The following is a 27,246-nucleotide window of genomic DNA, read 5'->3' on the forward strand; positions in this document are numbered from 1 at the left end:
GCAGATGGAATGGTATCGAGAGGGTTAAATCCATATCATGGCTGCTCATCTAAAAGGGCAGTTTCTTCAAATATGAACTGATGCAGTGTAAAGAGGACTGTTTAGTCCTCTTTGACATAGCTATCTCTCTAGTGCCAGTGGCATGATGAAATAAACCCAGTACACTTTGTAAAATGGTTAGTGAAAGGAAGAGCACTCAGCTACAGAAAATGTGCCAAAAACCAGAATGTGACAGAAAGGTAGATTCCATTAGGTGCATTGCAGGCAAACTGTCCAGGAGGGCAGTGACTCAGAATAAGAAATGATACAGGTTAAAAAGAGCTCTTTAGAGTTTCTCACATGGGATAATCTATGATAAAATACAATAAGCTAATAATGGTGTCTCTATGTGGTTGCTAGAACTGCTAGAAACAACAGCTAGATCCCCTTCAAAATGCATCTTGCCATCTCAAAAAAATGATGTTGGGTAACATTGCAATGGGTTCCTTGCACATAAGATGAGATGGTTATGGCTCAAATGCTTGAACAAGGCTGACCTGAAGTTAAACAGCAACAAACAACCCTGTCTTAATTGCTTTGTGTCTAAAATAACAAGGAGCTGTCTAAACCATATCTGAATGGAGAATAATCATTTAATGTCCATTCTCCATGCTAGCATGGACTGGATGATTTGGCAGGGTCTGATGAGATGTAAGACTACCATGAGTTCTAATGTCAGCTTTGGCATGGTTTCTATATATCTGGAAGCCCTTTCTAACACTAATAACTGCATGCCTTTTCTCTTGAAATGGCTGTAAGATGGTGATAATGACAATGATAATACTGATGATGTCTTATCATCGAACAATTTAAGATAGAAAAGTGTACAGGGAAATTGTATTAATAACCAAATGATTGTGTTTCTACCCAATTATTTTTGGCTCGTTTAATCAAGTTTAGTATAACCACATATATAACCTGCTTCAATAGGTTTGACAACTAATCTAAGTTGATCAAGTATTTATTATACGGCAAAAGAATTTATAACAAAGCTATTTTTGACTGCACATATTTTCATTGATTTTCTTTATTTCATTGTTTTTTTTTATTGTTTTGTATAATGTTGCTTCAGACATAAAGAATCTTTCTCAAGGACAAAATGACAACAACAGCAAGAACTAATGATATGACGAATGTTGGTGTAGCAAAGGATTTTTAGGGGCACTTTTTGAAGATATGTAAATGAAGCGGATAAAAATCTCCACAAATATTCTCTCCCCTTCACTTCTACTTGCCTTGTATTTTGAGGGGCCACTCAAACACCTCATCACCACTATTTTTATCCCTTCCCACTCTTCTAAAATGTGAATAACCATGTTGCTCCTTTAAGCAAGAAAGCTGTTCTACTCTGGTCTCTTCTATCATACTTAGTGGTAGCTGTTCTACTCTGGCCCCTTCTATTATACTTAGTAGTGGCTGTTCTACTCTGGTCCCTTCTATCATACTTAGTGGTAGCTGTTCTACTCTGGCTCCTTCTATTATACTTAGTAGTGGCTGTTCTACTCTGGTCCCTTCTATCATACTTTAGCCCCATCATTTCAACAAGAATATGATAACGAGAAGGTTACAGGGTTAACAGAATGTCACTATCATAAGTGTTCAAGATTTGAACGATTTACTGGATTACTAGGTGACTTCTATCTATCAATCATCATCATTTTAACAATCATTTTCTGATCTTTGCAAAGGTCAGGCAGTGTTTATTGAGGCAGATTTTCAGAGACACTCTTCCATTGCCAGTCCTCACCTGTTTCTAAGAAAGGGAATATTTTCCCATGACCAAAAGTGTTCTCACAGAAAACTAGAAACAAACAACACTGCTTGTATGACAGTAACACTCATTTACAACTATCACACAATGTCAAGAGAGAGATATAAACAGACACAAACATTTTATTAAAATGATGAGCTTCTTTCAGTTTCCACCTACCAAATCGACTTACAAGACTTTGAACCCTGGGGCTATGGTAAAATACAATTGTCCAATGCGACATGCAGTCGGATTGAACCCAAAGTCACATGGTTAACAAGCAAACTCCAAAACCACACAGCCATGCCTATCCCTATGTTGTTGAAAATGCGTAAAGTAGAGCCAGTAGTGATAGTGTAGTCATTAGTATTTGAGCAAAATGGAAGGACATCGGAGAGAATTGCTACAAGTATAGCTAACACAAGTCTATCTCTATTTATATAAAGCTGATTAATGTTAATTATGCTCACACCACATCTCAGATTGCAAGCAAGCTGTAACATGAAGAATGTGGTGCTACTTTGACAAAAATATGACAGATTATACTTTGTTGATTAAACATTAAGATATGTTGTAGATAATACGGAACATGAGGTATGTGTCTAAGGAGAGTTATGTAAGCTGGAGCTGGCCTTATGGGAAGGCCAGTTCTGGATTACATGACTCTTTAAATATAGAGTTTAACTCGATAGTCTTTATAGAAAAAGAGACTATCACAGGTGAGCCTTGGTATCATATTAAATATTGTGAGATCAATACTTTTCTGCTATAGAGGATTGTTAATGTGATACTAAAGAAGGGCCAGCTAAAAGTACAGGTAAATTGAGTGAAGTAGACACATCATGTGTTTGTGTTCTTCAAATTAAAAAAGAAAAACATGAAACTAATAAATCAAACACTTTATTTAATGAATTCTAAGTTAAAAATGGATCTCTGTTAGCTTTGATGAAGGGGACTTGGTTGTTCAATGGAATTACTTGCTCGCTGATTTAATAATTTTTTCTACAATAGGCACAAGGTCTGAAAATATAAGGGCAGAGGCTAGTCAGCTGCACCAAACCAAGGTTAGTACTCAACTGGTATTTGTTCTATTGACCCTGACAGGACGAAAGGCAAAGTAAACCTCAGCAGAATTTGAACTCAGAACGTAAAGACAGATGAAATGCAGGTAAGCATTTAGTCTGGTGTTCCAATGATTCTACCAGCTTGTCCCCCATCCAAAAAATAAATAAAATAAAAAAAGGAAAAAGTTTTCTTTATTAATCACTAATGGTTTACCAAAAATCATTAGGGGATGGTACAGGACAATACAACATGGGATTACATTAAAGATGTGTAGAAAGTAAAAAAAAAAACAAGCAAAATGAAATTATAACAACGAATAATTTCCCAAAACAGGGGGACTTTCAAGGGCTGCTCATGGAGACACTGCAAAACCACAATCACCCTGACCACTTGGGCAAGTGTCCCCTTTTCACATTGTCCTCCGTCAACCTACAGGTGCATACCTGAGTAGGTTCAGTTACTCGAACCATTCTTGCAACATTCACCCACCATTTAACAAAATTGCTGGGGGTGGGGTGGGGGAGCACTTCCCTTTCCAAGTGAAAATCCTTTCTACTAGAGGCACGAGGCCTGAAATTTTCAAGGAGGGGGCTAGTTGATTACATCGACCTCAGTATACAACTGGTACTATTTCATCCGACAGGTTGAAAGTCAAAGATGACCCTGGATAATGAATTTATTGTACATTACTGAGTATTCCACAGACATGTGTATCATTATTGTAACTCTCAGATAGAATCAGAGTGATACAGGGTGTGGAAAGGCTGTACATCTAAGTTACAGACTTAATCCATTCAACAGGCTTCCATATAGTTTGCATTTACCCAGATTTATTCACATGTTATGGGTGGACTTGATGCAATAGTAAAAGAGACACACCTATGATGCCCCACAGTAGGATTGAAACTGGGACCTTGTAACTGTAAAATGGATCTCTTCACCATTCAGCCATACTGTGTCCATATAATGAAGTGCAATAAGCAGGATATTATAAATTGCAGGTGCAGGAATGACTGTGTGGTCAAGTATTTTATTTTGCAACCTTGTGGTTTTAGATTCAGTTCCACTGTGCAGCACCTTGGAATGGAAAATTGTTTTCTATTACAGCCTGGGCCAAACAAACAATCAAAGCCTTCTGAGTGAATTGGGTAGATGGAGACTAAAAGAAACCTGTTGCACGTGTGTACATATCTGTATTTGTGTGTGTGTAATCATCATTTAACGTCTGTTTTCCATGCTGGCATGGGTTGGACGGCTTGACTGAAAACTGGTAAGATGCACCAGGTTACAATCTGATTTGACATGGTTTCTGCAGCTGGATGGCCTTCTTAATGCCCACATTGGTGGAGAAATATTGTTTATTTGTGAGTTAACAAGGCTACCATTGGCTTCTTGCTGAGAGAAATCTCTCAACAATTATCAAGCCTGTCACGGTACTTGTCTTCATCCAAAAAGAAAAAAAAGTGTGTGTATCTATCTATCTATCTATCTAGAGAGAGAGAGAGATAGAGAGAGGTAATGGTGTCAATAAGACCCAAAGGTGTCAGGTAATGCTGAGTAAGTGCTATGTATAGACCATAGTTAAGTTCCAGGTTCGGTGATTATGTGATTAAGGAGTCCAACGTAGGTCATATATCAGCATGTGTATATATAAAAAAAAAAAAATTTCAGAGATAGAAAAATGCTAGTGCCCTGAGGAAAGCAGAGTTTTGGTACTCTTTGAAATATAATTTAAAAATATTTTTGAAAGTCTATAATAACCACAGATGTAGAAATAAATTTATCATTTTTATGTATGGATCAAAACAGTTGGGACTCTTGACTCAAACTGTTTTGATCCATTCATTTAACTTGCAATAAATTGGTTGAGTGCCCTTCTTTTGTTTGTCCATTTACTTGTATATATGTTTATATATATTCCTGGTGAAGGCAGATTTATGGGGTTACCCTGGGTTTCCTGTCCATAAAGGGTTTAACTTTATGGTGTATCATCAGATCACAAGACTTCTTAGAGTGTGCTTCTTCTCCGGATTTATGTTTTTCTAAAAACGATCATCATCATCATCATCGTTTAACGTCCGCTTTCCATGCTAGCATGGGTTGGACGATTTGACTGAGGACTGGTGGACCAGGAGGCGTCACCAGTCTCCAATCATCTGATTTGGCAGAGTTTCTACAGCTGGATGCCCTTCCTAACGCCAACCACTCTGAGAGTGTAGTGGGTGCTTTTATGTGCCACCCTGGCATGGGTAGGAAGGTTTGACAGCAGCTGGTAAGCCAGAAGAATGCACCAAGCTCTGCTGTCTGCTTTGGCATGGTTTCTATGGGTGATGTCCTTCCGACAGCCAGCCATTTTACATAGTGTAATGGACGTTCTTTTTTATGTGGCACCAGCAAGGTCACTACATCTGTGGTTGTTATACACATGTAGGCGTAGGAGTGGGTGTATGGTAAGTAGCTTGCTAACGAACCATATGGTTCCAGCTTCAGTCCCACTGCGCGGCACCTTGGGCAAGTGTCTTCTACTATAGCCTCGGGCCAACCAAAGCCTTGTGAGTGGATTTGGTAGACGGAAACTGAAAGAAGCCCGTCGTATATATATGTGTGTGTGTGTGTGTGTGTGTGTGTGTCTGGGTTTGTCCCCCCAGCATCGCTTGACAACCGATGCTGGTGTGTTTACGTCCCCGTAACTTAGCGCTTCGGCAAAAGATACCGATAGAATAAGTACTAGGCTTACAAAGAATAAGTCCTGGGGTCGATTTGATCGACTAAAGGCGGTGCTCCAGCATGGCCACAGACAAAGGAATGAAACAGGTAAAAGAGTAAAAAGAGTATGTAAAAATATCTTTAAATTATATTTCAAAGAGTACCGAAACTTTGCTTTCCTGGGGAGCACTAGGATTACTAAGGCTGGCCATAAATATATGGCATAGAATCCTAGCAGTGAAAAAAAAAAAAAAAAAACGCACGCACACACACACAAAACTGGAGAGGAATAAAGAGAAACTAATAATGATCTACTGAATGTGTGTAACATAAACTGAAAAGAAAAAAAATTAGTACAAGTTATAAAGAAAGTAACAGAACATCCAAAACAATTGATGGATGGATGAGAGAGAGAGAGATACAGCGATTTTGGACATCTAATGATGTGAATGTGTTGAGTGCTTATGAGTGGAAGATACCTGTACTTAGTGGCTGTCCTGGGAGAATTCTAATTTTGAGACGAACTCCTGTTGCTAATTTCCTCAAACGTCACAAATTCCCACACTCCATCAGTAGAATTAGCCCCAAATCTGTATCCATCTATCTATGGTTACGAATGGCCTAACCTAAAACTATGTTTTTGAGATATGTACAGCTTCTCATTTTCTTGTAAATTCTTACAAATGCCCATGTAAAAAGTCATATATTACTGACATATATTATTAAAGATTTCTTCAGATTACATAGAAAAGATCTGTTGTTTTATTTAACAAGGAAAACGAGGAGTTATATCACTGCCTAATATATGACAAATATTAACTTCTGTTGTCCCCACAAATCCCTACTACTACTACAACCACCACCACTGCTACTACTTTCGCAAGTAATGAAAGATGGTAACGTTAGATGCGAGTAAATAATGCTTATCTTTTTTTATATCCTTACACGGGCATTAATGCAATGAAATAAGCTACATGACTAAAGATTACATATATAATGAAAATGTGAACTGGTAGGCCTTACTTTTCTGATCCAGAACGCGAACTCAGATATTTAGGAATATCATCCCAATTATAATCTGCTTTACAGAAGGAAACTTACGAATATTTAATATTTTTTGTCAAAACTTTTAAATATTCATTAATAATTTCATTGATAAGTATATTCCTTAAATAATTCGCCTATATTCCTAAGCCCCCCGTTCGTCCGAAACTCTAAGACTATCCTGCAATAGAAAAAGCCCATCTTTTTGCATGGAATATTTTTTAACAAAAGACATTTTTGAACTAGCTAAGAAAAATATATAATTTCAGTTTAATATTTTTTTTTTTACACAAGGTAAAGAAATTAAATAGATAAAGCAAATAAAGTTATTTCGAGCTCACTTTTGAATATTTTGGTGGAATCGGTCAGTGTGTCTTACATCTGAGTTTTTTTTTTATACCTTATTTTCCTTCTTCAAGAAAACAAACATCTCAGAATGTCAAAATTGTTTGAAAAAAACATCTCCAATAATTGTTTAAAGATGCTTAAAAAAAAAAAAACTACATCACAAAACAAAACCTGTGTGTATATGTAGATATGTTCCGTAGGTGTGACGGAGTGTACGTGTGGTCTAAATAGTAAGAGAAAATTGAGTAATATTAACTTTCATTCAATCCATGGGTGGTTGTTATAGTAACAGCGAAGAGGACCACACAGACTCAGGTAGAGAGAGAGAAAGAGGGGAATGGAGAGAGACAGAGTTGGAGAGTGATAGAGAGGAAGGCACACACGCATGGAGACAGATAGACAGACACATACAACCCAAACGTAAAGCGATGGAAATAGACACACAAAAACACATGTAATGGAGAGACAAAAACTTGCAAAGAGATAGATAGATAGAGAGAGAGAGAACGACACTCGTAGAGAAATACAAGCACGTAAAGTCAGAAAGGGAGACTGATGGAGGGGGAGAAACACACATGTAGAAAGAGGGGAGTCAACCTGACACATACACACACATGTAGAGAGATATACATACAATTACAGAGAGAGAAAGAGAGATACATACAAACACGCCATGGCTCTCCAGCTGATATGTTTGTTCAATGGCAACAGTGTTGTGTTTGGTTCAGCTGTAAAACGCTTTGTTGTTGTTGCTATCTCGAGCTGATAAAAATAAAATCCTTCAACATTTTCACAACTGCAGGAAATAAATCTCCGAACTCAATATAAATGCGGACGACCAAAATAGCATAGGAAAAAATAAACCCGAATGGTATAATATTTATATTTCTTTAAAAGTCAGTAAAATAATACTTGAGATGTCAATGTAGCTCGAGAACCACAAGTTAGGGACCCTCATTTTCAGCAAAGCGACTGACCCTTTCATTTACTTGTGCTACATTCCTGACAATAACGTACGTCAATTCCTCCACCCGTTCTGTTGTTTTTTGTTTTTTAAAGCCGATTTTCTTTTCCTCATCTCCCCCAAGCTTGCATGTAGTCAGGCCTCTAAGTTTATTAAAGAAGGTAACATTCTTCATTTGTTGTAGTTACAAGAACACGAGAGTATTTCGATTTTGTAGAGTCAGCTTCCTCAACTAACCATTATAAATGAATAAACGTTATAAAAACAGAAATCCTTACCTTTTTTTGTTTTGGGTTCAGTTTCCTGACATTACAAATTCCGAAGGAGAAAAACAAAAAGTAAAATAAAGTAAAATAAAATGGTAACTTAATAATTAATACTAATAAAGTTTGAAAAAAATTGAAATTTATGAAGATTTTAAACGTCCAGAAACTTTCTTCTAACTATTATAAAGTTGTATAATGGTGATAACGAGTATTTTACATTATTGCTCTATAGCAACTGAGAATTTTATGTGGCTGATGTCAGACTAGAGAAAAAAAAAATAATAAAAATCTAATTTGGTTGACGAATGAATGATAAAAATATAAATAATAGTATTTATAATAATTGTGATGATGATGGTGGTGGTGGTGGCGGTGACAGTAGCTCCACTTCCATAATTCCACTCAAACCAGATCCTATGTCTGAACATGCAGTCGACATCAACATAAAGAACGTCGAGCCAATAAAATGGAGCGATACATTTAGCGAAGAAAGCTCATAAGCTGTACACACGCATATATACACATCCGTTATACATATACAAACACGTTTTTTTTTCTCTCTACTTCTACCGAACCGACTGGGTTTGTAGAATTGTACTTCATTATCTTTCAGTTCTCGCCAAGTGAATACAGCTAACAGGGATTAGTAAATCCTACTGCTAGTATTGTCGCCGAAGACTGGGTCATTAGATTCACTTGAGCAACAATCTAATTGAGAATAATGTTTGTTTATTCCCTCGAAACTTTAAACTGCTTTTAGTTGTATTTATTTGACTTTCCTAACGTAATAAAGAAGACATTGCGAATGAGAGGTGTCTTTTAACTTAATCAACTGTTGTCCCACACACACACAAAGATGCCGAAGAAGATGAATGAAAGACAATAATATATTTTTATTAGAACATATTTATTTCTTTTTAACCTAGTCCTCGGATAAATCAACCAGTGTAATCACTGGTACTTAAGTGGCTTTTTGCCAAAATTTGAAATCAATATTATTGGCCTTAGAATGACCCAGTAGCGGTGATTTGGTAGAATCGGCGGAAGCGGGGTATAATGCCTTTCTGTATTCCTTATGATAGTCAGTTCAATTCCTTGTTACCTTTTATTCCTTAGGTGGTCGATAAAGTAAAAATCCAGAGGGGTGGAATATTAAAGTGTCGGACCAGATACTTTGTCGCATTTGTTTCCGCTCTTTGCTGTCCGACAACAACATATCTGACTCAACCTATTTTACTAATCCCAGAAAGCTGGAAGCTTGCTTTGTCAAGATTTGAATTTGAAACGTAAGATAAAGAAAACACCATAAATCAGTGATGGTAATTGCTAAGAAACGACACCTGCACCAAAAATAATGGTTTAGTGACAACATATTTAATGTGTGATGATTAAATGCCTGAAAAGAAATACACATGCATCAAGGAAAAGACTAACATGTATGAATGGCTTATAATTCCGACAAGCACGGGAAATAACTGCAAACATGTTTCGTTATTATTATACCTCTTCAACACATTGCAGTGGCGGATGCAGGGGTATTGCCCTAGTTGCCAGGACAAGACCCTTTCTAGTCAAGCCGACACCAAAAAAGTTGGGACCAAGGTTTATTTCCAGCAGTTTCACAGCATTACTGTTTCATATGCATATGGTCTGCTACAACAAAGAACACATAAAAATGTGTCCATTTGTTACGAATCGCGTTGGTAAGACTTCCGCCCCTCAACCACTCTTTTTACAATTTTTTTTTCGACCCTCCCCCTTTTCGATTACGGGGATTACGATATGCAGAAGAATTGGCAAAAATCGACATTTCTAAATTAGCACTCCTCCACCCACATTTCTTTCATTTTAAACTTTTTTCAGAGTTTTTTTTTCTCAAAATATGCAGAAAAATACGGCGATTATGATTCTGAAAAAAATTTCCAAAAATCTTTGTAAATTTTTTTTAAAGATTTTTTTTTTTTTTTCTAAATATGCAGAAAAATACGGACATCATGATTCGGACAAAATTTCAAAACATTTCTGTTCTTACGGTTACGGTTTTAGGGTTAGGGTTTTAGGTTTAGGGTCAGGGTTTTAGGGTTAGTGTTGGGGGGAAAAAGTCAAAATTGAAGAAGTTGGAGGGGAAAAATTTTCACAATACCGATTTTTGGCAATTTTCCGGATCCTCCGTATCCGAAAACGGGGATTTTTGGCAAAAAAAAAAAAAGAATTACAAAAATAAACAAATTTGGGAGAAAATGGGGGGCGGGGGCGGAAGTCTTTCCATCGCGTTTCCCACTTTATAGTATTTTTTCGAAACTTTTGGACAACACTAAAAAAAAAAAATCCTGAAGCCCCCCCCTCTCGCATTATACACTTCATAGTATAAGCCATAATAAGAAGGATCATACACGTATTGTCGCGAAAAAGTTGCACACACAGCGTCATACGCATGAAAAACTCTGCCGTTCATTCTTTCGAGGTGAATAAGTACTAGTTGAATACTAGGGTGATACAATTGGCTCACCCTTTCTCCAAAATTTTAGGTTTTGTGCCTATAGTAGAAAGGGTTATTTTGTATTATAAGTAAATATAACGCGCGGTTTTATTGCCGTCACAGTGTTTACCGTTTTACAAAATCAAACTAGAAAACTGGACAAAACAGAGAACACAATTGAAAAAATTAAAAATTATAAAAAAACAAAAAACAATTCTCGACATTGCGTTGAAAAGTTAGGGGCGCTGGGATGGCGGGGCTGATGCGCTGGAACAGCCAAGCGCCCACACGAGCCTCACCAGTTATCTCTACAAGGCGAGTTGCCAGTGAAAACAGGAATCTCGCAGTTAGTGTTCCGATCCCACCAAACGTGCTACAAGTCCGACCCTACCAAATGTTGGTACAAGTCCAGCAATTTCGGGGCAGGGGCCTAAGTCGATTACATCGATCTTATTACTGAACAGGTACTTATTTTATCGATCCCGAAAGAATGAAAGGCAAAGTAGACCCCGGCGGCATTTGAACTCAGAAAGTAAAGATGTATGAAATGTCGCTATGCATTTTGCCCGGCGTGCTAACGGGTCGAATCGTTAGTGTCTGCAAACGGTATTTCGCCCGGCTCTTTACGTTCTGAGTTCAAATAACGCAGAAGTCAACTTTACCTTTCTTCCTACTAGGATCGAGAAGCTAAAGTACCAGTCAAATACTGAAGTCGCTGGTATCACTTACCCCCTCCCCTGAAAATTGCTGATCTTTTGCCTAAACTAGAAAGTTTTATTTGGAACGAGTATTTGGAGAACATCTGAAGAAAATATTTACTTATGAGAGTTGTCTTTCCTTATTTATTTCCATATCAAAAATAGTGTTCTGCGATGAGCAAATGAATCTCCGTCGGTTTCGACGATAAGTATTCAGTTGATAGCCCAACTGCACTATATGCTCGTTGCTTATTGAACAGTCGTGCAAATGGCAGATTATCCCAAAATACGCCTGTTCTTTTAGAGCAAGCTTCTCACAGAATCAGAATGATATTGTTTGGCAAGGTAAGGCGGCAAACTGGTAGAAACGTTAGCACGCCCGGCGAAATGCTTAGTGGTAATTCGTCTGTCTTTACGTTCTGAGTTCAACTTTGCCTTTCATCCTTTCAGGGTCGATAAATTAAGTACCAGTTGCGTACTGGGTCGATCTAATCGACTGGCCCTCCCCCTATCCCAAATTTTGGGCCTTGTACCTAGAATAGAAAAGGATATTGTTTGGCAAGGTTGGACCTTTTGAATTGCAGTTTTCGTCTATCCAAATTACACTTACAAAACTTGGACCGATCCAAAACCACAGTAAATTATTCTAGAATAAAATGCTGCATAGTGGGATCGAACCCGAGACCTTGTGATTGCGAAGCGAACTTCTTAACCATTCTTTCAAAGTACAATAAAATAATTAAGCGCAAAATAAAGAAAATAAAGTACAAAGATTGGAAGATATTAAGGAAACAAAAAAAACGTACATATGGCGATCTTTCGACAAGATCGCCAAACAGGCGATATTTATAGTAAACAATATATTTATATGTTTAAAATATATTTATAATGAATAAAAATGGTTTCAAGTTTTAGTACAAGGCCAGCAATTTCAGAGGAGGTGGGTGAGTCGAGATCATCGGCCCCAGTGTCCAACCGGTACTTATTTCATCGACCCAAAAGGACGAAAGGTAAAGTCGACCTCAGCGGAATTTGAACTCGGAACGTAAAGACGGACGAAATGCCGTTAAGTATTTTGGCCGGCTTGCTGATGATTCTTGCCAGCTGGCAATAATAACACACAAAAAAAAAATGATATTCGTTTGTATTTGGTAAATTCAGGGGATAATACTTGATTATCTACGATTGAAATATACATCTCTACAATAATAACAGCTTCCTCAAGTGTGGAAGAGACGAAAGGATTAATAACTAGCGAAAGCTAAATCCTTGTTTAGAACTGAAGATCGGAAGCGGAAATCGCAATGTGTATAATATCGTTGTCTCTGACACTGAGAAACAACGAATCACAAAAGCTTTTACAGACAACCTTGTCGAATCGTATTAACCTTCAGTGAGGTTCGGTCTTCAACGTTTAACTCCAAACCGGCCATGTGCGCTGTGGAATCATATTGCACAGGTAAACTCACTTCTTCTCTATTCGTTTCTCTAGATCTTATATGATTTGCTCCTCGTAAGCAGAAATTAAAAATAGGAAATTTTCTTTCGTGGAATCGTTTGAAGATAGAAGATAATAATAGTGTTGCTTTTAACAATGTCTTAATTGTTTTATCAAACGTATTGTCGCTTAACATTTGTGTGCAAATTACAAATTTTTACGCTAATTAAATTAATAGTAAGAAGAATTACTAATATAGAAACACTGTATCAAGTTTACAGGGCCGAAATAATTGGAGAATTTGTGATGTTCATGCTTTTGAAAAGGCAGGAGCAGGATTTGAAACCGAATAGTTCTTTTTCTCCGATGCCGAAAATTTTACTTTGCACTAAAAGATTCCAATAACTGTGGCTAGTCTACGGGGATGGTCACCTTCTGCTGATATTACACTGTCAAATAAATTGCAGTGATTCTAATTTTATTAATTTCACATGGTAATTATGTAAATCTATAGAGTTAGAAAAATTATGATTGAAAAAGTGCATGTTGGAGTCATTGAGACGAAATAAATAAATTAAAGTGACAAGCTTAAAGAAAATATGATTTTAATATCATCCTTTTTCGAATCAAAAAGTAAAGTAAAGATTTTGTTTTCATTTTTATAAATCAATCACCAATTTCGAACACTGAGATAATCAGATTTTTCGCTACTGTGAAAATGTTAAAGATTTCCTCTTTTTTTTTGCCATATTTTCAGCCACGGCATCTCTGTCTTCTTAATCTGTAGTGCCTTTTATTCTATTTGAAAATATTTAGATGTTTACTTTCATTTGATTAATATTTTGAACCTTTTTACAAAATTAATGCTTTAATTATAACAGTTTTGCATTTGCAGTCAAACATAGGCTTACTTGATGTCACATTAAGGTACCCTCTCGCCCCAGTTAAAAAACGCAACATTTGTACTAAACCTGCGCCAATTTTAGGGCCAAATGTAGGCATTGGTCGACTAAAACGTCTCAGTTACATAGTTTATTTATAGTTGCTACTTATTTTTGTAGCAGTCTTTATTTGCAATATTGATTTCTCTCGTCGCACAGGGATTCCTATTGTTTTTTTTTCCAAACTGAACTGGATCCAGTTAAAACTCGAAACCTAGTCGCATGCTTAGTTATTTTATATTTGGTTTATTTCTCTTTCTGCGTGGAAAAATTTCAATTAATCGAAGGATTTTTTGCTACATAATTATTCAGTACCCAACTCCTTAACTTATTTGTACACATCGGAATATTTTTCCCCTTAAAATTTATCTTCGATCCTTATATATTAAAATCAAATATACAATCTGTTAATTTTAATGTATTCCTTTCTGTATATAAATCTCAATTTGGTCCTTCGAAATACCATAGATCGATTATGATAAGATATAACCTTTAGTTTCAATTATTGTCTTTATGACTTGTACTGACAACAAGGACATCGGTGTCGCGAATTGTGTCCAAATCGTGTAATACATCGCACGACAATGTTATTTATTTATCACTAGATTTCACATGCAACTTTCATCAAATTTACAAGTATATGATTGTTTTACATAACATTAATTAAACTGATTTAATTACCGTTTTATCGTCTGCTTTACAGACAGATGTTAGAATTTTTTTTAGACTTTCGGGAATTCCACACACATACTGTAAATAATATTTATAGGCCAGTGAGGGAATCTGTGGTTTCTAAGACTATTTAAAATGACTTAATTACAATTTTATAGTATATTTTATAAATAATAAACACCATACTTTAGAATTTTTAAAAACATTCAGAGATTCCAGTATGTCGTCTATATGGTTCGTATCCGTTTTGTCTATATATATATATATATATATATATATATATAAGATATTTATGAGATTTCTGTAGTTATTATGTCCGTTTGTTTCCTTTTAGTATTGTACTACACTGGTATAATTACATTGTCCTGGTTCTTGTAAAAGATTATTTATTACTTTTCACAAATGATTATGAAGCAAATTCCTTTGCAAAATTCCAGCGACTGGTTTAGAATATGTATATTCTCACCTTTTTACAAAATGGGATTAATTAGTCTTCTTCGCATGGCCATAATTTGCAGATAAGCAAAAAAAATAAATTGTTTCTTGAGAGTTCTTATGAATGTATTACAATAGGCAAAACTATGGGTTATAGGAATATTTCATAATTATTATGACCAAATATACGTTAAGTATATTTGGTATTGCTCTGTAGAGCTTTGTTGTCTGTGAGAGGATTATCTTTAAGAATAATAATACAACAAACATCTAATAATTAAGATAGGTTTACATGCAAAACAAATTGGTTGGAGAGTGTTTCGAAATTACTTAGATTTATGCGAAATAACTGTATAAAGTGTCTCCTTTGTTTTTGTAGCAAATAGTGACATGCTAATTGTAAATGAGCATCCCTGTCTTACAAGTGGTGTTGTTTGTTACCAGTCTTCCAGGAGAATATGGCTGGCTATGGGGGGCGGGGGAATATTACCCTGCTTGTGAGGGTTAGCAACAGGGATGGCATCTAGCTGTAGAAAATGTCTCATCCAATTCTGTGCATCCTATGCAAGCGTGGAGAAGTGATCACTAAAATAATGATGATAATGATAGTCAGACAGAAATTTTATGTGTAATGTTGTATTCAAGTTTGTGTCTTGGAAAAGCTCAGTCTGTTTTTATTAATGTATTTACAGTAGGAATTGTACCTGATTCAGTCCCCACCAAAACAATATAACCCTTTAGCATTTAAACCTACTGTATCTGACCTAAATATTCTTCCTGTTTTATGTTCAAGCTGGCCAAATCTGACCTCTCATACCTACCCTACAGTGTCATTCTAAAAGCAGACAATCACATCATCAAAATCTCAAAGCTATGAGATAATGTATGAATAATCCTGTACTATGTGAATAAACAAACGTTCACCTTTCGAGTGTTGGGCCTCACAAATGCAAAGTGGCCAATGCCAGTGGCACGTGAAAAGCTCCTTTAGAGTGTTAGGCCTCATGAAGGCAATGACCAAGACCTTTGGCATTGTCATGCTTGAAAAGAAGACCCATCAAGCCAAGTAAAATCACAGTTGTGGTAGTTACCGGTGTCATGCAAATGGCACCTGTGCTGGTGGCACATAAAAGCACCCATTACACTGCTGGAGTGGTTGGCATTAGGAAGGGCATCCAGCCTTAGAAAACATGCCAAATCAGACTGAAGTCTGGTGCAGCCTTCCAGTATGCCAGCCTGGTCAAACTATCCAACCCATGCCAGCATGGACAACACACGGTAAATGATGATGATAATATATTTGACAGGAATCTGAATGCTAAAGGGCTAAAATGTTTTTGATTAGAATCAAGATTTTGTAAGAGACTGAGTAGTTGTTTGAATCATCGCTTAATGTCTGTTTTCTCTGCTGGCATGGTTTGGACGGTTTGACTGAGGTCTGGAGAGCCAGTGGCTGCACCAGGCACCAATCTGATCTGGCAGAGTTTCTACAGCTTGATGCCCTTCTTAGTTTTAACCACTCCAAGAGTGTAGTGGGTGCTTTTTATGTTCCACTGGCGCAGAAGCCAGTCAGGCAACCCTTGCATTGATCATATTTGGATGGTGCTTTTTACGTGCCACCAGCATGGGGGCCAGTCAGTGGGTACAGGCATCGGCCATGTTTGGACGGTGCTTTTTACATGCTACTGGTGTGGGAGCCAGTGTGGGAGTACTGGCCACAGCTACGATATTGGTTTTACTGGACTCAACAAGACTTCTTTAGCATATCATATCGCACGACACAACATAAAATAAACAAAACCAATTTTGATTGCCAGTGCCGCTGGACTGGCTCCTGTGCAGGTGGCACGTAAAATACACCATTTTGAGCATGGCTGTTGCCAGTACCGCCTGACTAGCCTTCGTGCCGGTGGCACGTAAAAAGCACCTACTACACTGTCGGAGTGGTTGGCGTTAGGAAGGGCATCCAGCTGTAGAAACTCTGCCAAATCAGATTGGAGCCTGGTGCAGCCATCTGGTTTGCCAGTCCTCAGTCAAATCGTCCAACCCATGCTAGCATGGAAAGCGGACGTTGAACGATGATGATGATGATGACTCAGATAATATGGCAACCTGGCAGAATCATTAGCATGGCAGGCAAAATAATTAGCAACATTTTCGTCCATCTTTACATTCTGGATTCAAATGCTACTGAGGTCAACTTTGCTTTTCATCCTTTCAGGGGTCAATAAAGTTGAGTACTGGGGTCGATGTAATTGACTCACTCCCTTCCCCGAAATTACTGGCCTTTTGCCAAAATTTGTGATTGATGTTTTTGAGACTCAGAACGTATTGGTATGGACCTCATACTGTCCATGTCCACCTTTCTAGTATAGACATCATCATCATCATTGTTTTGATTTGTTACACTGGTCAGATGGTGGTACTCATTGAGGCACATTTCTGACAGCTGGATGCTCTTCCTGTTTGTTGATTTTCATTTGTTTTCAACCAAAAGTAATATTTCTCCATGGCCAGACATGTTTTCCTAAAATATTGGAAATGAGCAACACTGCTTGTATGACGGTGATGCTTGTTTACATCTGTTGTGATGTTAAGTCAAAGAGATATAAAACCCTTTGCCTCCCAACTACATGGTTCTGGGTTCAGTCCCACTGTGCAACACCTTGGACAAGTGTCTTCCATAGCCTTGGGCTGACCAAAGCCTTGAGAGTGGATTTGGTAGACGGAAACTGAAAGAAACCAGTCATACAGAGCATGGAAGAAAGGTTTCCTCAATTTCAAAGGTTAATAAAAAAACAAACACATGAAGATTCAAGAAAAAAATGATGCTCTCCACTCCAGGCCATGGTGGGTACTACCTGAAACAGAAAAAAAAAATGGCATTTACTGAACTTCATAGAAATACAAAGTTTTTACATGCATCTTCATGTGTTTGTTTTTTATTGACCTTTGATATCGGGGCAACCCTTCTACCACACCCTGTGTGTGTGTGTACCAATGTTTGTTCCCCCATCATCTCTTAACTGGCATTGGTGTATTTATGTGCCCATAACTTAACAGTTCAGCAAAAGACATCAATATACAAGGCTTCAACAAAAAAAAAAATTACTGGATCTTTTTTTTTTTGCAACCAAAGTTCTCCAAGTCAGAAACCCAGCAGTCTAATGATTGAAACAAATAAAAGATAATCTTTTCTACTCTAGGCACAAGGCCCGAAATATTTGGGGAGGGGGCCAGTAGATTAGATTGACCCTAGTACGCAACTGGTACTTAATTTATTGACCCTGAAAGGATGAAAGGCAAAGTTGACCTCTGCAGAATTTGAACTCAGAACGTAAAGACAGACGAAATACCTATTTCTTTACTGCCCACAAGGGGCTACACACAGAGGGGACAAACAAGAACAGACAAACGGATTAAGTCGATTATATCGACCCCAGTGCGTAACTGGTACTTAATTTATCGACCCCGAAAGGATGAAAGGCAAAGTCGACCTCGGCGGAATTTGAACTCAGAACGCAGTGACAGACGAAATACCACTAAGCATTTCACCTGGTGTGCTAACGTTTCTGCCAGCTAGGTTTCTTTCAGTTTCTGTCTACTGAATTCACTCTCTAGGTTTTGGTTGACCCGGGGCTATACTGGAGGATACTATCCTAGAACCATTTTAATATGAAAAAATATTTAATGATAGCAAATATATTCTTTTCTACTCTAGGCACAAGGCCCAAAATTTTTGAGGAGAGGGTCAGTAGATTAGATCGACCCCAGTATGTAACTAGTACTTAATTTATCAATCCTGAAAGGATGAAAGGCAAAGTCAACCTCGTCGGAATTTGAACTCGGAATGTAAAGACAGATGAAATTCTGCTAAGCATTTTGCCCGGCATGCTAATGTTTCTGCCCCTTATGATCGGAAATATATTGGTTTTATATTGCTTTTCTGAATTTTAGTTTAGTGTTAGTGAAACTGGCTGTTGTAGATTATCAATTTTGAGTCTCTGAATCTATCTGCCATTAAGGCAGACTGATGATCAGTAGTTTGTTCTAGGACATTCTAGATGTGGCCATGTTGTATTTTTGGACTATCTCCAGGACCATATTTGTTAATGTATTCTTCAATTTGTAACAGTAAATCTTGATTTGAGAGGAATTGTTATTTCTTGCACCCTCAGTAACTACATAATCGCACTAGTTGGCTTGAAGCAGTGATACAATATTGAAAAGAAGGATTTTTTTTTTTGTGTTCCATTTCATTTTTGTTTTGTGAAAAGCACCATTCGAGCATGATCGTTGCCAATGTCGCCTTACCGGCACATGTTCCGGTGGCACTTGGAAAATAACATTCAAGCGTGGTCGTTGCCAGTGCTGCCGGACTGGCTCCTGTGCATATAGCACATAAAAACACTTTTTGAGTGTGGTCGTTGCCAGAACCGCCTGACTGGCCCTCGTGCCGGTGGCACGTAAAAGCACCCACTACACTCTCGGAGTGGTTGGCATTAGGAAGGGCATCCAGCTGTAGAAACTCTGCCAAATCAGATTGGGGCCTGGTGCAGCCTCTAGCTCACCAGTCCTCAGTTAAACTGTCCAACCCATGCCAGCATGGAAAGCGGACGTTGAACGATGATGATGATACTGATTTCGTCATCCCAACTACGTGGTTCCAGGTTCAGTCCCACTGTGTGGAAGCTTGGGCAAGTGTCTTCTATAGCCTCAGTTTGATCAAAGCCTGGAAGAAGCCCGTCATTTATATATATGTGTTTGTGCGTGTGTTTACATCCCTGTAACTTAGCGGCTTGGCAAAAGAGACTGATAGAATAAGTACTAGGCTTATAAAGAATAACTCTTGGGGTTGATTTGTTCAAGTAAAGGTAGTGCTCCAGCATGGCTGCAGTCATATGATTGAAACAAATAAAAGAATATGTGTGTATGCACACACACGTAAGAGGATTCTACACAATTTCTTATTTCTTTATTGCCAACAGGGGGCTACACACAGAGGGGACAAACAAAAACAGACAAACGGATTAAGTCGATTATATCGACCCCAGTGCATAACTGGTACTTATTTAATTGACCCTGAAAGGATGAAAGGCAAAGTCGACCTTGGCGAAATTTGAACTCAGAACGTAGCGGCAGACAGAATACCGCTAAGCATTTTGCCCCAGCTCGTCACCTTCTACACAATTTCTGGCTACCAGATTCTCTTGGACACTGATCTACTTGATGTGTTGAAATAATATGTAGAATAGAGTGAACCGTTGTAAGAAAAGAATAGCTTGATAACAGACAGGAATGCAGTGAAGTGAATACAATTATATCCAGCCTTTACTCTCTTTACTCTTTTACTTGTTTCAGTCATTTGACTGTGGCCATGCTGGAGCACTGCCTTTAGTCGAAGAAATCGACCCCTAATACTTCTTCTATCGGTCTCTTTTGCTGAGCTGTTAAGTTATGGAGACGTAAACACACCAGTATCGGTTGTCAAGCGATGTTGGGGGACAAACACAGATGCACAAACATGAAGGCGGCGCGCTAGCAGAAACGTTAACATGTCGGGTGAAATGCTTAGCAGTATTTCATCTGCCGCTACGTTCTGAGTTCAAATTCTGCCGAGGTTGACTTTGCCTTTCATCCTTTCGGGGTCGATTAAATAAGTACCAGTTACGCATTGGGGTCGATGTAATCGACTTAATCCCTTTGTCTGTCCTTGTTTGTCCCCTTTATGTTTAGCCCCTTGTGGGCAATAAAGAAATGCAAACACAGATGCACAAACGCACACACACACACACACGCACACACATATACGACAAACTTCTTTCAGTTTCTGTCTACCAAATCCACTCACAAGGCTTTGGTCGACCCGAGGCTATAGCAGAAGACACTTACCCAAGGTGCCACACAGTGGGACTGAACCCAGAACCATGTGGTTGGTAAGCAAGCTACTTTATTTCATTGAAATTAGCCACAAGGGCTGTACACAGAGTAGTAGCTGCGGGCTGGACAAAGACATTAATGTGATGAGGATGATAACGAAAAGCGAATAGAAATGGGAGAGGCACCGGCGCCCGTCGACCGATAACCCCTTGAAAATATTGTTCAATACAAATCCAATAAGCAAGCTACTTATCACACAGCCACTCCTGTCAGAATTTGTTTTGCAACTGCAAAATTTGATGAAGTCGAGTAAGTGATATTGTTTCTAACATAGGTTTAACTCTAGAAATCTTGAGAGTTAGAGGTTTGTAGATTAATGTGATCCCAGTATTTGATTGGTTCTTTTTGCTATTGATCCTTGGTACAAAGCTTGAAATTTGGGTGAGAGAGGTTAATTGAGTAATGACCTCATTACTTGACTGTACTTTATTCTATCAACTCAACCCAGGAGATGAAAGGCAGAGTTGATTTTGTGGGATTTGAACTCAGAATTTGATATAGGTGCAAGCCCAGAAATATCAATAAAGAATTTAGTTGATTAAATTGACCCCAGTACTTGATTGGTTTTTGTATTTTGTTGAAAGGCAAAATTGACCTCAACATGATATTAACTCAAAATACAACATGGCCAAAAATTTGGGGAGAGAAGTTAGTTGATGAAATTTTGACCCTAGTACTTGATTGGGGTCAGTTTAATAGTAAAAACATAATTGATATAAGTAGGATTTGAATTTGGAACATAAGATGCTGGAAGAAATATTCCAAAGCATTTTATCCAATGCTCTAATGATTCTACCAAATTATTGCTCAAATTGAGTAGCTAAAATAGATGTTTATTCAGTAATAATAGAATACAATTACTTGTTACTTGAAGTAAGAAGTGTATATACATGGTATGATAAAACTTACAGGTCAAAGAAGATACCATTATCATCATCATCATCTTTTAACATCCCTGTTCCATGCTGGCGTAAGCCAGATAGTTTGACAAGAATCCGATGGGACTACAAGCAGTGTTCCAGTGTCTGCTTTGGCATGGTTTCTAGGCTGGATGTTCTTCCTAACGGTAACCACTTGACAGCGTTAGTACTGAGTGCTTTTTACATGCTACTAGCACTTTTGAGGTTACCATGCAGTTATGAAGACTACGAACACCGAGGAAGTGGAAAAGGGGCTTTATGCTTGGTAATGAGGGGTTAAAGTATGAGAAAAGAGGGGTTGGGTGGCGCAGAGAATGCTCTTGTAGCGGAACTACGCATTTAGGAGAGAGAGAAAATGGTCAACAGGAACTGCAAGAAGATAAATAGTAGCAATCAGTCGCCCACGTGGCCCCTCAAGATTCAAGGTGAGCAGAAGCGGTTGGCTGGGGGTGGTTTGCAAGCTTGTAAGATTATGCACAAGTAATATTCTGTCATTGGACAGCTTTCATGTCGGGGAGCTATTTTTCGAGCATTTTCGATTATATTGATTCTAGTGAAGGAATATTTTTTTCAACAGATTTGTAAACTTCTATATTTTCTACAAAATTCTCTTCCGTGTGTTTCCTTGAAAATATATATGCAAATGTATATGAATCTTTGTGTGTAATACACACCTATTGATATGTATTTAATTATACATATTTGATAAATATAATTTTGTATGTGTTAAAAAAACATCGGTTTGTGTTGCTTCCCGTCTTAAATGTAAAGCAGTCTAAGGGAGATAATTCTTTCAATTTAGTATTTTAAGGAGAGATTGCTATCGTCAGTTAGGTCACGTTACCAATTAAACAACGTGTACTGGTTGTATTAAATTTCAGTTTTATTATTAATTGGGTAGTTAGTTAATGAATACATTAATAAAATATATCACATTATTATAGATGTTATTTGATTAAAATAATAAGGAAATCATTGTATACAGTGCTCAAGTGCACTACAACTTGTCAGAAGTGTATAAAGCATATGAACTATTGTACAAATGTCTGGTAAGTGAACAGTGTATGAGTCAGATACATGCTTACGTGTGTATGGAGGGGAGAAAATCATGTGTAGTGTTGGTGAATCTCAGGAAGCATGGAAGTTTTGAAAGATGCAGTGCTCCGACAACTTACAACTGATGCCGGCAGTTTGTTCCATACTTCAGCAACTCTTAGAGTGTAAGCATCTTGAGAAAAATTGGGCATCAGATGAGCTGTGCAAGAGAGACGACCGAGCTGGTATGGTTATGTGATGCATATGTACGAGGACAGCTGTATAACAGTGCTGATCCAAGAAGACATGGGACGAAGTGGTGAAGCATGATCTTTGTATGTTGAGTCTCACAGAAGCGATGACAAATGATTGAGACCTTTTGTAGTTTACTGTGCCTGAGAAGACTCGTCAGACCAAGTGACATCGGGGTCATGGATAGTACCAGTGACCCATAAAAAGGCACCTGTGAAGGTGACGTGTAAAAGGCACCCACACCACCCCTGGAGTTGTTGGTATTAGGAAGAGCATCCTACCATAGAAACCAAGCCAAAATCAGACTGGAGTCTGGTACAGCTCTCTGGCCTATCAGTTTCACTCAAACTGTCTAATCCATACCAGAATAAAAAACGGACACTAATTGATGATGATGATGTTTTAATGTGTCTTAACTCATGCCTGGCCAAAAATCTTGTTTTATGTTCAAACTGGCCAGATTCAACTTCTCATACCTATGCTACAATGTCGGTCTAAAAAATAAACATTCAGATCATCAAAATCTCTAAGCTACAAAATAATGTGTGATCAATTCAAAACAATGTGAATAAATAAGCTTTATATTTGACATTTGAGTAATCTGAATGCTAAAGGCTTATGTCCCCAAAAGACTATTCTTCTCTACACCATTTCACAACATTGCTTTAGAATTAATGTAACTGTTTTGAACACCAGTATGTTGTATATATAAAAACTTTGAAAATCGTTTATTGAGTATCACCATCATCATCATATTAACGTCCATATTTCAATGCTTGCATGGGTTGGATGGAATTTGTTGAAGCAAATTTTGTACGGCTAGATGTCCTTCCTGTCACCGTCTCTCACCTGTTTCCAAGTAAGGTAATATTTCTCTAGGAAATGAAGGACACCACTTATATGAAGGTGACACTTGCTTACAACTATCACATCATGTCAAGGCAAGGCGACAGTAACACACACACACACACACACACACACACAACGGTTTTCTTTCAGTTTCCATCTTCAAAATCCACTCACAAAGTTTTGGTCCACCCTGGGCTATTGTAGAAGACTACTTGCTCTAGGTACCATGTAATGGGATTGAACCTAAAACCATGTTGGGAAGGCAAGAAGTTGGCTTACCAATGACATGTATATTTAATGTTTAATTTCTCAATGCAATATTATGATTATTCAACTGTTAAGAATTTTCCAAATACAATTATTGTATATTTTGTTAATTAAAGTATCTTCTCTTCCTGTTTTTTATTTTGTAGATTTCCCATGATGTCATTGGCTGGTTAAGTTTTGGAAGTTTAGAAACATGGCTGTTCTTGGTTTGCAGATGATTTTTAGCTTAATAGCTTTTACATTTCTGTACAAACTGTCTCGCTATTACTCTTTTGGGAGGTGGATTCTGTCAAATCGCCTGGTACGTTACCTCCATCCTACAAATGAAGAACTAAAGGTTGCTGCTGGAATACCCATGAGTGGAGGAGGAGGAACGAAAGCAAGGCATCGAAGGGATTATCGACGGAATAACAACCAAGAATCAGTAAAAACAGAGTCTTTTACTGTACCTCGGAGTGTTTCTTTTACCTTAGAGACTGCCAAGGTTGAAGCCAAAGATCTTTTACCACTGCACTATTTTGGTGAATTCCAGTGGCTCATGGATTTTTCGTTATGTGCTTTGATTGTCTACATTATAACAGAGATTTATTATTCTGTATTATCTCGATCAGAGCTAAATGTCAGCATCCTCTGGTGTTTGTTGGTTCTTGGGTTCTGTTTTAGAATCCTCCTCATGCAGACTTCTGTTTATTTTCAAACCGAAGATGGGGGTGAAAGAATTCTCTGCATCACTTTCTCGTTTTTCTTTTTGGTGGCAGCAATGGGAGTATTAATTGTCAGTGAAGATAACTTGGAATTTGGCTTGGAAAAAGGTTATAAAAATTTCTCAGAAAACGCTATGGTCTTCATGAAAGAACAAGGGGTAGGATCTGAGGGGCCAATAAGCCTTTTAACTTTCAAAATAGTACTTGCTATTTTATGCGCCTTTATAGGAGCATTTGTCACTTTTCCTGGACTTCGTTTAGGTAAGATGCATGTTGATGCCCTAAACTATAGTCAAGGTCAGCCTATTTTACAGTCATTGCTCTACATTAGTTTTGTTTTTCCGATGTTTATTTTATTAATGTGGGTGAAGCCAGTGGCTCGAGATCTTTTATGTGGACTTCATTGGCGAACTCCTGTAAAAGTTATGAGTGAATCAGCATTTGAAACAGCTCGCTTAATAGCTATAGCTGTCTTTTTTCTGTTGCGCTTTGGCCTTATGAGTACATATCTACAGTCCCATTTGAATCTAGCGTATGAACGTGTTGAAATTATGCACAAGGAGAGTGGCCGTATCTCAAACGTTGAAATCCAGAAGATGATTGCTCGGGTTTACTATTACCTGTGTTTTGTGGCTCTTCAGTACTTCACACCAATTCTACTTGTATTGTTCTTAACGTTTCTGTTGAAGACTTTGGGTGATTACTCTTGGGAGAGCATCTTAGGTGTAGAACATATCATGAAACCAACGACGATACTTTCGCAGTTGAATAACACTCATGCAGATCCTGTCGCCCAGGTGACAACAGCTATAGCAAACATTCGTGGTATCTTCACTTCCATTTGGTATCGTGGATTACTGTCGTTTTTGAATTGGTGGATTATAGCTGCTTGGTTTACCACATCAGTGTTTGGTACTCTTTACTACACAAAGTCTAATGTTGGATGAAAATTTCATTACACATCATTGAGAAAGAACAAAAAAAGAAACTAAAAAAAAAATAAGTCATGAATGTTTGTGTGTGTGTGTGTTGGTGTTTCAAGATTGATCAGCTCAAGAACTATTTAAACAATTTAAAAAATTCAATGCAAGTTATAATTTCATGTTTTTAATTGTTTTTTTCTCTCTCTCGGCCATATGTACATAATGAAAAATGTTCATATATATTGTATTTAAAAACTAACATTTTTTTGTGAAAATCTTATTAAACAATTTTTTTCTTAATGGTCTTTTATTTTCATTTTCTTTCTTTTTTCTTATAAGCACATTTCAGTATGTTTTTAGATCTAGCTAATTATGTCTGATTTGAATCTAGTCTGTTAGCATGTTGAAATTTAAGCAAAAACTGGTTACATCTTGAACACTGAAATCCAAAAGCAATTGTTCTTTAATACTACATTTGTTTTGTGTCTGTCTGCTTCAACATCGTTTAGGCCAAATGTGGTGCTGATCTCTGAAGCATTCAAGCTGGTGGTTCTGTTAGAAGTCTCCATTTCATGAAAGAACTTTATTGAAGAGGTGAGGGGAAGAGATCAGTGTATGCTGATCCGGTGGAGTTATGTTGAAGTAAAAGATAGCAAGCAAGATGTGGATCCATTGAGGTGGGATGTGAGGGTTTCACAGATGATCCCTTTCAGCAGAACTTGCAGCATGCTGAGCATCATAGGGGCCAATAAGTGAAAGGGAGTCAAGTTAAATGTGTTGACAGAAGGTGACAGGTGACTGAATTAAATGCGAACCCTGGATGGAGTAGTGCCTATTGGACACAAACTGGGACTTGATCAATACTGGTTAGGTGTATAATTGCTGAATGACCCCAAATATCCAATGACCTCAGGTAGCATCACTGATGCTGTGTCCTGGTCCATAAGATATATGAAAAAACTCTTAATGTTTCTCTTGAAAAATATTGGGTAATTGAACTCAACATAGGTTAGATATATCAACAACATTTTGTTTGCTTTCTATACTGGCATGGGTTGTCATGGGCTGATCCCTTATTTGGAATTACTAGCCTGTAAGTCTAGGTGTTGAGTGGATGCTCCAATTTTGGCACGGTTTCTACCATTGGATGCCCTTCCTGACACCAACCATTTTACAGAATATACTGGGTATATTGTATTTCGTCATGTTATCTCTTTTTCAAATATTCAAATATTTAATAACTTGTTTGACTTCTTGACATACTCTTTACTCTTTTTTTTACTTGTTTCAGTCATTTGACTGTGGCCATGCTGGAGCACCGCCTTAAGTCGAGCAAATTGACCCCATAGTTTATTCTTTGTAAGCCTAGTACTTATTCTATCAGTCGCTTTTGCTGAACCGCTAAGTTACGGGCACGTAAACACACCAGCATCGGTTGTCAAGCGATGGTGGGGGGGACAAACACAGACACACAAACATACATATATACGACGGGCTTCTTTCAGTTTCCA

At 37.7% G+C, this 27,246-nt stretch overlaps 2 protein-coding genes across 7 annotated transcripts in view; one reads left to right on the forward strand and one right to left on the reverse strand.

The window, feature by feature from the left end:
- Positions 1-9,026, reverse strand: part of LOC106873476 (armadillo repeat-containing protein 2) — a 50,155-nt gene extending 41,129 nt beyond the window's left edge. Inside the window, exons 1-2 of one of the 6 annotated variants that reach the window (XM_089347756.1) lie at positions 8,195-9,026; positions 7,617-7,714 (exon numbers count right to left, since the gene is read on the reverse strand). In XM_089347756.1, the coding sequence (XP_089203882.1) occupies positions 7,617-7,627 (11 nt within the window). In that variant the 5' untranslated portion in view covers positions 7,628-7,714; positions 8,195-9,026. Of the gene's footprint in view, positions 1-6,945; positions 7,264-7,616; positions 7,715-8,194 lie in introns of those variants that run through there. The other 5 variants (XM_089347757.1, XM_089347758.1, XM_089347760.1 and 2 more) reach the window with 5 other exon arrangements.
- Positions 9,027-12,751: 3,725 nt separating this feature from the next.
- Positions 12,752-26,035, forward strand: LOC106873477 (transmembrane protein 161B). Its single transcript, XM_014920863.3, has 2 exons — positions 12,752-12,818; positions 24,255-26,035. Exon 2 carries the CDS (start codon positions 24,302-24,304, stop codon positions 25,757-25,759), a length of 1,458 nt encoding a protein of 485 aa, XP_014776349.1. The 5' UTR covers positions 12,752-12,818; positions 24,255-24,301; the 3' UTR covers positions 25,760-26,035.
- Positions 26,036-27,246: the final 1,211 nt, after the last annotated feature.

The sequence above is a fragment of the Octopus bimaculoides genome, chromosome 2 (assembly GCF_046866305.1).
Source record: "Octopus bimaculoides isolate indiv1 chromosome 2, ASM4686630v1, whole genome shotgun sequence".
Lineage (NCBI taxonomy): Eukaryota > Metazoa > Mollusca > Cephalopoda > Octopoda > Octopodidae > Octopus > Octopus bimaculoides.